The sequence below is a fragment of the Meriones unguiculatus genome, chromosome 12 (assembly GCF_030254825.1).
Source record: "Meriones unguiculatus strain TT.TT164.6M chromosome 12, Bangor_MerUng_6.1, whole genome shotgun sequence".
Classification (NCBI taxonomy): domain Eukaryota; kingdom Metazoa; phylum Chordata; class Mammalia; order Rodentia; family Muridae; genus Meriones; species Meriones unguiculatus.
Window position 1 is genome coordinate 85,344,410 of NC_083360.1, and position 12,596 is coordinate 85,357,005.

General features: G+C 47.7%; 1 protein-coding gene across 3 annotated transcripts in view; it reads right to left on the reverse strand.

Moving 5' to 3' along the window:
• Positions 1–358: 358 nt before the first annotated feature.
• Tceanc2 (transcription elongation factor A N-terminal and central domain containing 2) overlaps positions 359–12,596 on the reverse strand; it is a 35,994-nt gene continuing 23,756 nt past the window's right edge. For all 3 annotated transcript variants that reach the window (XM_021635274.2, XM_021635275.2, XM_021635273.2), the window contains exons 4-5: positions 8,393–8,586; positions 359–1,338 (exon numbers count right to left, since the gene is read on the reverse strand). In XM_021635274.2, the coding sequence (XP_021490949.1) occupies positions 1,150–1,338; positions 8,393–8,586 (383 nt within the window). In that variant the 3' untranslated portion in view covers positions 359–1,149. The remainder of the gene's footprint in view (positions 1,339–8,392; positions 8,587–12,596) is intronic.

A 12,596-nucleotide genomic window follows, 5' to 3' on the forward strand; every position in this document is an offset into this window, starting at 1 on the left:
CTCTGCTTTTAAGGTGCTAGGATGAAAGGCATATGCCTCCCTTCAATTTTTGTCCCATCAGTAACCTTACCAACTGTACGGTTTTCTAACCCAGAATGCCATTTGCTTTGCCCACCCACCCCCCCCTTTTTTTTTTTTGCTCCCAAGCTCCTCTTTCCTCCCCTCCCAACCACCCTTTTTTGTTGTTTTGACACAGAGTCTTGCTATGGCGTGGTATTTGTGGTATTCATTACGCAGCCCAGACTGGCCTCAAACGCATGGCAACCCTGCTTGACTCCAGAGGGCTGGGATGACAGGCAGGGGCCACCACGCTCAGCTCTGTAGAGCTCTTCAATGAGGAAACTGGACTTCTTGTTTTGGTATGTCTCAGTTTATTAATACGTTTTAAAAAGCAAATGCCATTTACATAATCACCCAAGCAGACTTGTGTAGACGTAGTTCATTGAAAATCTTCACGTATGCATTTGTTCCCCTACTGCAGTAAGTCACCGCGAGAGGAATTTCATTATGCATCTTCTACAGAGCCCGTATTCAAATAAACCCTGAGGTGCAGGGAAGCTTCAGGCCAGCTCCTCATTAGAAGCCTCAGCATGGGGGCTCGGGAGCCCATCCCGAAGGTCTTCCAGGGAGAGCTGAAAGGCTCAGATAAGTGAGCGCTGGCAAGCAGGGCCAGTCACAGGCTCCAGTGGGCTCACCCCTGGGGTAGAGCAAAGAGAACAGACAGGGGAGTTCTGAGAGGCATCGGAGCTGTCTAAACTCAGGGGGATGGACCTGAGTGAGCAGCAGCGGTAATTGAGTTTCAGTTACCTGCAGGGTGGCGAAATAAAGTGGTAACTTCATCTGCCTGGCATGGGGGAGTTTAGAGGTGTCCTTGGCAAGCTCACAGTGAAACCTGTCACCCTTCCATTGTGTTGGGTGACGGCAACGGGATGGCGCTTCCTAGTGACAGCCCTGTGCGTCCCATCAGGCAGCGCCAGCGCAAGGCAGCTAATGAAGCCGCTCCCACAGGCCCGTCTCCCAGGACCCCCCACATTCTGTCTGAAGGAACGGCACCATGGGAATATCCAGCACAGCCGACACCCGCGTCACCCAAACTCAAAAGAATCTTTGAATGGCGGAGCGAGGCCCAGTGCTGGGCCCGTGCTCGGGTCACTTTTTGTGGCTCTGTACAAACGTGCCGAGCGGTAGAGCCCCGCTCTTCACCTGCTCCCGAATCTCGGCTCGGTGCTTTAATGTGAAGACCAGAGCGCGCACCGTCCTCCGGTATGGCCCGTTAATGAGCCGGGAGCAGAGATGAAACGTTTCCCGCTCAATATTTTCAACCAGTAGGTGATCCATCTGAAAAACAGCAAAATTATCAAATTAGGGCCTTGCGTTGCATAAGAATTAAAAGCAAGAGAGGCTGGCTAGCTCTGCTCTGGGGCCTCCATTAATCAACTGAAATTCAAGGACATCTACTTCCTGTCACAAGAGAAACAGGAAGAGCAAATTAATTCCACCCTGGCAATTAAGGAACAAGGCCATGTGCTTTGTGACAGGGACCTCATTCACAACCCCTGCCGGGTGGTAATATTTGCCATTATAACAGGAAACCGGCCTGAACTAAGCAACCGGCACCAGGCCCGGTGCCTTCCCAACCAGGAAACGGGGTCCAAGGATAATAAATCAGGGTAACGATGCATGCTTCTTTGTTTTAAAAGTGCCTTTTAACTTTCTCTAACGTTTTAGAAATGCGCCCCGGACCCTGAGATGCATATAGAGCAGTTGATAAATCACGCTCACATTTAATATCCGTAACTGATGATCACGGCGTACAACAGAGGAGAAGGTTCCCAGGTAAAGGGGGTCAAGCTGAAGAGGCAGGGCAGGGCTCAGCAGAGCGCCCGCGCACTTGAGCGCAGAGGCACTTCCAGGAGGCCGAGGCTGGAAGCAGGGCAGGCCGGCCGGACAGGGCCTGTAGCAGTGTGGAGGGGATCTGCCTCAGGTCCGGGCTAGCCTGAGGTCACAGACCTTCTCAAAGCAAGCCAGGGACCCATGTCCCATGTGGATCCAGGCCAGCCTAGGTGGCTGGTCAGGGTCTTCCAGGCACACCCACCTTTTCAGGCCCACTTCCTAGTGGCAAAAACTGCTTTTCCCTAGGAATCACTCTGTGCTGGCTGGCTTACGTCAATTTAACCCAAGCTAATCTAAAAGCTAATTTAAGCGGGGAGAGGGGCGACTGTAATGAAGCCAACACCAGCATAACAGCAGGCTGCAGGCAAGCCCACAGGGCATTTTCTTTACTTTTCTTCTTTTTTCTTTTTGGTTTTTCAAGACTGGGTTTCTCCGTATAGTCCTGGCTGTCCTGGAACTCAGTGTGTAGACCAGGCTGGCCTTAAACTCAGAGATCTGCCTGCCTCTGCCTCCCAAGTGCAGAAATTAATGGGGTGTGCCACCAAACCTCGCTGTAAAGCATTTTCTTATTTCGTGATTGATGGGGGAGGGACCAGCCCTCTGTGGGTGGTGCCACCCTGGGCTGGTGGTCCTGGGTTCTATAAAGAATCAGGCTGTGCAAGCCATGATGAGTAAGCCAGTGAGCAGCACCCCTCCATGGGCTCTGTACCAGCTCCCGCCTCCAGGTTTCTGCCTGTTTTGAGTTCCTGCCTTGTGATTCAGGCCAGGGAGGCCAAATAAACCCGTCCCTCCCAGGTCGCTTCTGGTCAGTGTTTTATCACAGCAACAGTGACCCTAAGACACATCGCTATCCTGGTACGCTTAAGCGAATAGCCCGCCCCTAACCCGCAGAAAAAAAATATTAGTGCAAAAGACCGAGAGTTCTTTAGGCTGCAACAATGTCCTCCGCGTCCCTTTGTTATAATATGTGAGTTCTTCAAAACAGGAATACTATTTATTTACCAATTTATTGATGCATGCTGACCATACACATACTTGGCATATGCTCTAGCACTGGGCTGTGTTCATAGCCCAGAACACTTTTTTGCTTCTCACATCCTCTCCAGTCCTTCCCCGGCACTTAGCGTGAGTTAACGCTGGGCTTGGTAAGGGTCTCTACTGCTCTGAGAAACACCACGACCAAAGCAACTTGGGGGGGAAGGGGTTTATTTGGCTCATACTTCACATCACTGTTCATCATCAAAGGAAGTCAGGAACTGGGAGGCAGAAGCCTATGCAGAGAGAACGAAGGAGTGCTGTTTACTGGCCTGCTCGGCCTGTTTTCTTCTAGCACCAGGTCCGACAGCCCCAGGGGCGGCACCAGCTAGAGTGGACAGGGCCCTCCCACACCAATCACTCATTTAAAAAATGCCCTGTAGGCTTGCCCATACCGAATAGGTGAATTTGGTCATTTTTAGCCAGCACAGGTAGGTACTGCACTCTGTAAAACACACACAGACACACATACCCGAGACAGATAGAGATTGAGAGAGAGAAATATGCATGTAACACACATGGACATATAGCCATAGGGCATCAGAGCCAGGCATGGTGGTGTACATCCTAAGTCTTAGGAGGCCAAGGCAGGACAAGCTTAAGTTCAAGACTGCCCAGAGCCTCACTGAAAGATCAAAATATAAGCAAACAGAAAACCAACCCCCAGACCTGGGTAGCATGACAGGTGCCATGGCAGGATGTGATGGGAAGCAGGGAGCATCAATTCTCATGCTCTGCTAAATCCAGGCCCATCAGAGGAAAGAAATAAAGAAGACATCTGTGCTGCCACCCGCAGATAAAGCCCATCACTCACTGCTCTGTTCAGGTTTACCGCACCGAGTGAAGGGTACTTTTGACTGATCCAAACCTGCTTAATGTTGACCCTGTTCCTGCGGGTCCCAGCCTGGTGCTTTAAGTGAAAGATGGGTGCTTCTGGGTGAACGATTCAGTCTCTTGGGACCATAAGAAAAAGAGATTTTGCTGTGAGGTATATTTGCTGAATGAGAATGGGAACAAGAACCCCGGCCCTAAAACCTGAGGTGCCGTGTGCAGTCACCGGATCCTGTCTTTGCATCACTCCTGGTCTCTGTGCTGGCTGTCAACCCGACACAAGCGAGAGTCGACCAGGAAGCGGGAACCCTGGTGGAGGGAATGCCTCCACCAGGCTGGGAGATATAAGCCAGATGAACCCTGCCTCTCTAAGTTGCTTTTCATCGTAGTGTTTACCCACGGGACTCGTGCCCTTCCTGTACCGTGCGCTCAGTTCTCTCCCTGTTCCACACAGCTCTCTCTCTACCCACAACTTGCACTTCTTTGTTGCCATTTCTGTGATAGAGAATCTGATTTGCTGCCCTATCTCTGTGCACCTGGGGTGGAGTGTGTATTATTCAGTGGTCCAATTCTGAAGCAACCGGCTAGCGCTGGGGGCCTATGTCAGACAGCAAGCGGTGCTCTGAGGAGTGGGCGTGACAAGAGACGGCTCCACAATCCATCGCCACGCCTGCAAACTCCCGAGTGTACCCTTAGTGCAAACCTCCCCACGCTACTGTAACTGTGTACCGGCTTACTTCCCAGCAGACTGAGGCCGCCTCCGGAGCGGACCTCTTCCCCAGGACTTGTTTCCTAACTTTCTGTGCCCCGCTCAGGGGTAGGCATGTAGTAAGTGCTCAAGCAGTATCTGCTGAGTGACTACCCTTTCTCCCCACCCACACCTCCCTCTTCTCCTGCTCTTTTCATAGTATCATTCCCACAGCAGAAAAAAGTAACTTAGAGCTGGGCGGTGGTGACACACAAATCTTTAATTCCAGCACCTGGGAGGAAGAAGCAGGTGGATCTCTGTGAGTTCGAGGCCAGCCTGGTCTACAGAGTTCCAAGACAAGCCTATACAGAGAAACTCTGTCTCGAAAACAAACAAAAAACAAAAAAACAAAAAAAAAAAAAAGGAAAAAAGTAAATTACAGTTTCATTTTACTTGTGTTTTCTAGTTCATAAAATTCTCCCCTCTTACAGCATGGAGCTCACCTGCCATCTCCTTCACACGACCTTCCTGAATTCCCAGGGCAGACTGTTGCGAGTACACCAACTGTTCCCAAGGATCACTACCTCCGCCTGCCTTGGAGTTTTCTTGGCCACTCACAGACACTAAGCTGGGGGACAGCGAGCTGTGCGGGACGGGGAGGCAGCTCTTTAGGCTGTGTCCTCCCCGTGGCGTGGCAGATCCACAGTGTTGAACGGAGCATTCGCTTACACTTGTGCACGGTCCCCACGCTTCTTTTTTGACCACTGAATACATTTGTGAGAGCGCTGGCCAGAGCCAGGGGAGCAGTCTGAACCCATGAAACAAAGAAAGAGAAAAACAAAACAAAAAAACCCTTAACAGTCCCGTGTGAGAACACACCCCTGAGCTGGACCTCATTAGCACCATCTGCGACCAACCGGGCCACCAACCAGTGTCCCAACTCTTAATGACATGGCTCACTTTAGAATCAGGTTCATTTTTTTAATGACATAATAGGAAAATGAGCCCAGGCTGTGAGGCAGGAAGGAGAGTGGATAATGAGGAAGGGGAAGGAAGAGAGTGACACTGCAGGGATGCTCACACGAGGGAAGATCTGAAGGACAGGGATGAGCAGAGAGGACCCGGAAGGGAGAGCATAAAGGGATGGGGTCTGGGCTTCGACAACAGCCATTTTATTCATCTGGCCCATTATTCCAGGAACAAGGAAGTAATCCATGGACATGGAAAGCAAATTCTGCAGGGTGATAAAGAGAGATCCTTTGGTGGGGCACACTCGTCACACATGACTTTCACAGTTAAAGCATGAACTGAGACAGAAACATGGGAGACTCGGGATTTGCAAAAACACATGCTAGGATAAATCGGAAAAGTTTCAGTCAGTGGGCCGGGAACTTAGCTTTATACTAGTGTGTGATAGAGCGCATTTATAGAGCCACGAGCCATTTCTTTCAAAGATTAGGATTAGGTAGGTCATGGATTCACCTCAATACAGGAACGACAGGTGCGAGGGTTAGCCTATGTCATTTTGTAAAAGAATTCCTGTTAATTTTTTGGACATAATAAAAATAACAAAAATACCAACAAAGACTGTTTAACAAGGTACACAGCTGTTTGTTTTTCTTTTTTTGGTCAAGGAAGACAACAGGATACATACTTTAAATTTTTGAAATTTACTCATTGGGAACAAAACCATTCAGCTATACTGAACCTGATATATTTTTTCCGATTATGTTGGAAAAGCACTAACGAATGTATCACTTTTTAAACTTCGCTTTGTAACACTTGAGTGCTTACCACTTGATGTGCCATTTAAAGGATAATTAATGGATAAACTAAAAGGATAATTATTATGGAGTTTAATATAGCAGGCAAACTGCTCATTAATCCTTACAAGCATGGCTTCGTTATTATCATTTACTTAAAAAGATACCACAGGGAGCTGGTATTTACCACCACATTAACTACGCATTATAGACGGCACTGTACGTTTCGGCAGTAATCCTGGTTTATTTAAAAAATTAGCTTTATTTAAAATATCGAGTCCGTTGGTTAATTGATACTCTGGAAAATTACTTACAACTTCCACACTTTCTCTCTTCTTGATTCATATGCCAAAGCTTCCTTGAGGAAAAGTTAAGCTATCTTACAGCATGGTCTCTGCTCTATCAGACAGACAGCAAAAGTCACACACACGAAAAATAAAGATGTACGGAACAGGATATGCAAGATGACACTAATTGAGATTGAGCAAGGTTCAAGAGACAACACAAATGTAAATAATTATGTCAATTTTCTGGGATGTTATTTAAATAATCAATAAAAATATCTTATGGGACATTTGGCAAATAATTTGCCGTAAATAAATCTTGGATAACCACAGCTTGTCTGACATTTCATTAAAAACTGTAATAATTCACCGGAAAAGGAAGTGGACCCAATTGTTAACAACACTATGTCTAGGTGATGTCTAGGTGGGACATTCCGTGGCGACTATTTTTTCCCCCTGCATCTTTTTCATTTGATATAAGTTTGCATTAAAAAAACAAACAAACAAGTCTTTCTTTTAAAAGTGTAAATAATACACTGTAGATCTATTTACTTTCCTTCATAACTAAGACAGAGAGAGAGGAAATGCAGCAACAGATCTAGCACTTAGGGTATACTCTCAATTGCTTCCTTTGAAAGTTTTTGCTGCCATTTGCCCGAATGGAAAGGGTGTGCGTGATGTGTGTGGGCACACATGGTAAGACATGCCACGGTCAGGGAACAATTTTATGCAGTCATTTCTCTCCTTCCATCTTTAGATACATTTCCAGGATCCAAATCAAGCTGTCAGGTTTGGACCGCCAGTGTCTTCACCCAGGGAACCATCTATCTGTTTTCTCATAGTATTGCTTTGAGACAGTGTCTCACTATGTAGCCCAAGCTGGCCTTGAATCTACAGATCTGCCTGCCTCTCCCTTCACAGTGCTGGGATCAAAGGTGTACGCCACCATCCCTGGTTCAAAATTAGTATTATTATTATTAATGAGCAAAATCTTTTCCAGCATGTACTCCTCAAACCAATACTATCACCTGGGCTTTCAGCTGTGGGGTTAATAGAGAATATGCCTATTGAGTTGATTTTATGCCACAGATCTGAAAGGACAGGACAAATACTGAAGGAATTTTCTTTCTTGCCACTGATATTTTACAGCATTTCAAATTTTTAGTTCAGTAGAAGAGAAAGAATTGAAATTGAAAGAAACCAACATTCATAAAATGACTTTTTGTTTGTTTGTTTCATGAGAGGGTTTCTCTGTGTAGCCTTGGCTGTCCTGGAACTGGCTCTGTAGACCAGGCTGGCCTCACTCACAGAGATCCACCTGCCTCTGCCTTCCAGTGCACCATCACCTCCCAATCATGAAATGACCTCTAACCAGCAGGCACCGTAGACTCCTCCTTAATGTAAACAGTCCTTTTGACTTTCCCAGGAACTTAGGTGGCGGGGTCTCCTCTCACAGGTGAGAACAGCCCTGGCAACGCTGAGGAACGGGCCTGAGCCCCACAGCGAGCACCTGAGCTGGCGTCTGGGTCTTGGCATTTCCGAAGCCAACACGCAACCGTGTCTCCTCAAATGCTTACAAATCCAGAACACAAACTTTTACTCATGTGCATGTGTCTGTGGTCATGTGCCTGTGAACTGTGGGTTCCTAAAAGACCAGAAGAGGGGTTCAGATTTCCTGGATCTGTAGTTATGCAGCTGGTTGTGAGCCACCCAGTGGGATGCTGGGAAGCAAACTTGAGTCCTCTGCAAGAAAATCAACGGGTGCTCTTAACTGTAGAGCCCCCTCCAGCTCCAAGAACACCTGCAGACTAGGCCTGCATGGAGATGAGGGCTCACCCTGGAAAGACAGGCTCATTTAATCAGGAGCCCCCACAGTCACATTCCAAGCAGAGCCTTACCTTCAATTCCAAAGCTTCTGAAAGTAATCTCTGGGCATTTTTCCTAAACGACTCGGTTTTTGGATCACTTCGGACTTCAATAGAAGGTTTATCCAAATGTTTTTCAATGAAAGTTTTCCATTCAGTGTAAACTTCTTTGGCGAGACAAGCCACTTCTGGGTCCGAGTGCCTGCGCGTCTTGTTCACAACGTGGCCTAGAACAGGAGAGAATGAGAAGGAGATACAGTTCTGCCTTCTGGAAAATACGGGGCTCCATAGGCTGATGTGTGGCCCTCAGGGTCACTCACATATTCAAAGATGCAAAGACTTCTGTGCGGGCAAGGTTTGTTTCATGCGGGTGAAATGAGACAATTTCTGGGGGGAACTGAACTGGCCCAGGTAGCCAGTCATAAAGTAGAGTCAGAAAGAACAAAGAAGGCCAAGTGTGGTGATGCACACCTTTAATCCCAGCCCTCAGGAGGCAGAGGCAGCAGATCTCGATGAGTTCAAGAGCAGCCATCCTGAGTTTCAGGCCAGAAAGTGAGACACTGTCTCAAGAAACAACAACAAAAGAGTAGGTTTCCAAAATTGCAATAAAAGCAAATGAATTAAGCATTTATGTTCCTTGGAGTCTTACTATATTTTAAGTAAAAAAATTAGTCCTATTTATTAAAAAATACTCCTGCGTGGGTGTGGGTGCTATCTGCAGAAGTGGACAGGCTGGTTGGGTTGTCGCGTGTGCACGGGGCTAAAGGCTGACGTTAGGATGCCTTTCTCAACTGCTTCTCCATCTAATCATTATGAGTTAATTTATTTATGCCTATGTTCATATGTCTGTGTGCACCGTGTGTGTGTGTGTGTACCATGGTACACACGTGGGGGTCAGAGGGCAACCTGTGGGAGCTGGCACTCTCCCTCCACCATGCAGGTTCCAGAGACGGAACTCAGATTGTCAGGCTTGGTGACAAGTGCCTGTATTTGCTGAGCCATCTCTACCCTGTATTTTCTATTTTAAAGATGTTTCCCCTGTAACATTAATTTAATTATTTCACTCTTCTACACACTCTTTCACGTGAGTCCCTTTATAATCTGCTACCCTCCCACCTACTTCCTAAGCCTCACTTCCAGCTACCCCCTTCTGGTTATCCTACACCAGCTACTTTTAGCTCTTAAAATGCTTGACCCTTTTTCTTGTCTCTTTACTCTGGAACACACACCCCTATAGGCACTCGGCCTGCCTAGAACACATTCATCCCTGAAGCTGGCTAGCTTTCAGCCTTTAAGACTCATTCAGGGTCCCCTCCTCTGGGAAGTCTTCCTCAGTTACCAGGGCTTTGCAGGCACTCTGCCCTGCGCCTTGGGCTCACTACAGTGACCACTATTGTACACGATACCTATCTGCTACGGGGGGCACGCTCTTATCTGGGCCTCCATCAGTGAGCACAGTGGCAGGGGCACGCTGGCTGAGACCCACAGGAAGAGCTGCATGGATGGGACTACAGTACACAACGGAAGAGCCGAATGAAGGGGAACATACACAGGAAAGAGACACACGAAACACCAGCAGAGAAACTGATTCCAGTGTGGTAGGCAATCTGGTGCCATTAACACCCAGGGCTGGTGCAGGACACCAGAAGGGCATACCCTCGGTCACATCTCAAGCTTGAGACCAGCCTGTGCTACACGAGACCTTATTTTAAAACACGAAAAACAAAAGGAGATACTGTAGATCTAACAGGATCGCAATTAAAAACAAACAAACCACAAGAGGTGGTTTTCATGAGAACACAACCAAGTATTTCTAAACTAACTGTGGAACTATGCAGCACAGAGCATAAAGTACTATTCTGAAACAGAGAGGTTAACCTGCTACAAATACCCTTCCTTTTGTTTTTTTGTTTTTTGAGACAGGATTCCTCTGTAGCTTTGGCTGTCCTGGACTCTTTGTAGTCCAGGCTGGCCTCGAACTCACAGAGATCCACCTGCCTTTGCCTCCCTGAGTGCTCGAATTACAGGCTTGCAACACCACACCTGGCTTACAAATAGCCTTCTTGGGGGCTGGAGAGATGGCTCAGAAGTTAAGAACACTCGCTGTTCTTCCAAAGGCCCTGAGTTCAATTCCCAGCAATCACAGGATGGCTCATAACCATCTATAGTGAGATCTGGTGTGCAGGCAAAATGTTGTATTGAAAATAAATAAGTAAATCTTAAACAAACAAAACCAACAGCCTTCTAAGGTATCGGAGCACATTATAAAGCAACACTTCTTAAGATTACACAGAGCACCACTAGAATGCACGGATGAATCTGTGAAATAAAAACAAGGCTCAGGAGTGTAACTATTTCAGCGTCGACATACTAGTCACTACTACTAGTTACTCAGGAGGCAGAGGCAGGAGGAGGTTCACTTCAGCCCGAGTTTGAGAGCAGCTTAGGTGACATAGCAAGATCCCATGTGAAAGAGAGGGGAAGCACAGGTTTAATACGCAATACGAGAGTTACTGGACAAACGGAAGCAGAGATTTCAGTTTGGGAAGCAGTCAAACCATTTCCCCAGTTTTACCAAATGCACAGCCCAGAACTGCTCGATTCACTACTCTCTGGATTTGCAAAAGGCCGTCCGTACAAGGTTCGACGCCATGCACTGGCGATGCAGAAACTATCCTCCGTTTAAGAGGTTCTCTGAGCAGAGTCCTGGAGATGAGCGAAGATCACAGCAACGTAACAGTAACTTCGCAGTCTAAATGGCTATTTATGAAGGGTTCTTCTCTGTCTTTCTACTGACCAGGGAGAGTAGCACAGGAGCACTCATCACTCATAGCAGGAAAGAACACAGCAGTCCTTCGACACGGCCGAAGGGGTTCTCCAGCTACAAAATGCTCAGGAAAGTGCTTCCCAACGGCTAAGGGCAGAGCTCCCTCTGCACTCTCTCCTTCCTAAAGGCGGAGTCCTTGAGTTCATTCACTTGGCAGTTCCCGAGGCTGCTGGTCACACACAGATGGTGGCTGCAAGTGTGACGAGGGTGTGTGTGCATGTGCTTAGAATTCGAGGCGACGGTTTCCAGCACCAAAATGAGAAACACATAAAAATACAAAGAGAAAAAAGACGTTGCGAGACTCAGGCACCTTGACTGAAGGCACTGTGACAGCTACCAAGAATCTGCTTTATGCCTGGCCCTGGGGTCAGAGGTGAACAGGGGACAGTCCTCAGAGGTTAGCTTTCACTCACCTGTCACTGTGTGCAAGGAACACACATGAACGGAAACATTCACCTTAGTGATGTCTGACAAAGAGCCAGGAACGACTTGTGAGCTTACCGGCAAGGGTTCAACTTACTAAAAATTACGTCCGTTCCAACGACAACAAGCGCACAGTTGCTACAAACTGGAGTAAGTACCCTGCACAGGCCAGTGGATGCCCGTAACCCAGGGCTCGGAGGTGAGGCAGGCCTGGGCTAGCCAGTGAGCGCGTGTCTCAAGAAAAGCCACACTACCAAAACTCCAAACACAACTGAACACAAAAAACGCAAATACTCAGACAGTTCTAGAGGTAGAGCCATGGAAAGAGAATTGCTTCTCTCAAGTCAAGTAAGAACAGCAGGAGAGTATGTTCGGTGCGGGCCAATATTTGTTTGTAAAATTACATTCGTAGATACATGTCAACGCCGTATTTGTTTATATGCAGAGAAGAGTCTCATGGAATTTACAGGAAGATTATTAACGGAGGTCGGCTCACACGCCAAGAGGCGGCTCACCATGCCCTAACAACAGCGGTGTGCGGGGCTGGGTCCTTCCCACCACCCGGTTCCCACTGTATCGTCTGCTCTCTTAGAAAAAGCACCGTTCTCCATGTATGAGAACACGAGATGCAGTGCCCCGTATCAAATCCAAGGCGCCCTCTGTCCCGGCACTGCTGAGCTTCTCTGAGGCACAGAGACTGGGGCCTTCCTCCTTCTGAGCTATTTTCTTCCAGTCCTTCTTCTTGGATACTGCCTGTCACCTTGAAGGGTTTGCTGACTGCACTCTCTTTGACTTCCCCTTAATTACTTGAGGATCCTAGCCTGGGCACTGTCCTGCCTTCTTTCTCTACCTGCCTTTCCCAGGTAATCCAACCTACTCCAGTAGTCTAGCCTCCGCCTGCAAGCAGTTATCTTCCAAGTATGTGTCTCCAGCCAAGGGTGCCCTGGGCATGAGGCCGCACCCTCTGTATCTTAGTGGACACGTCCT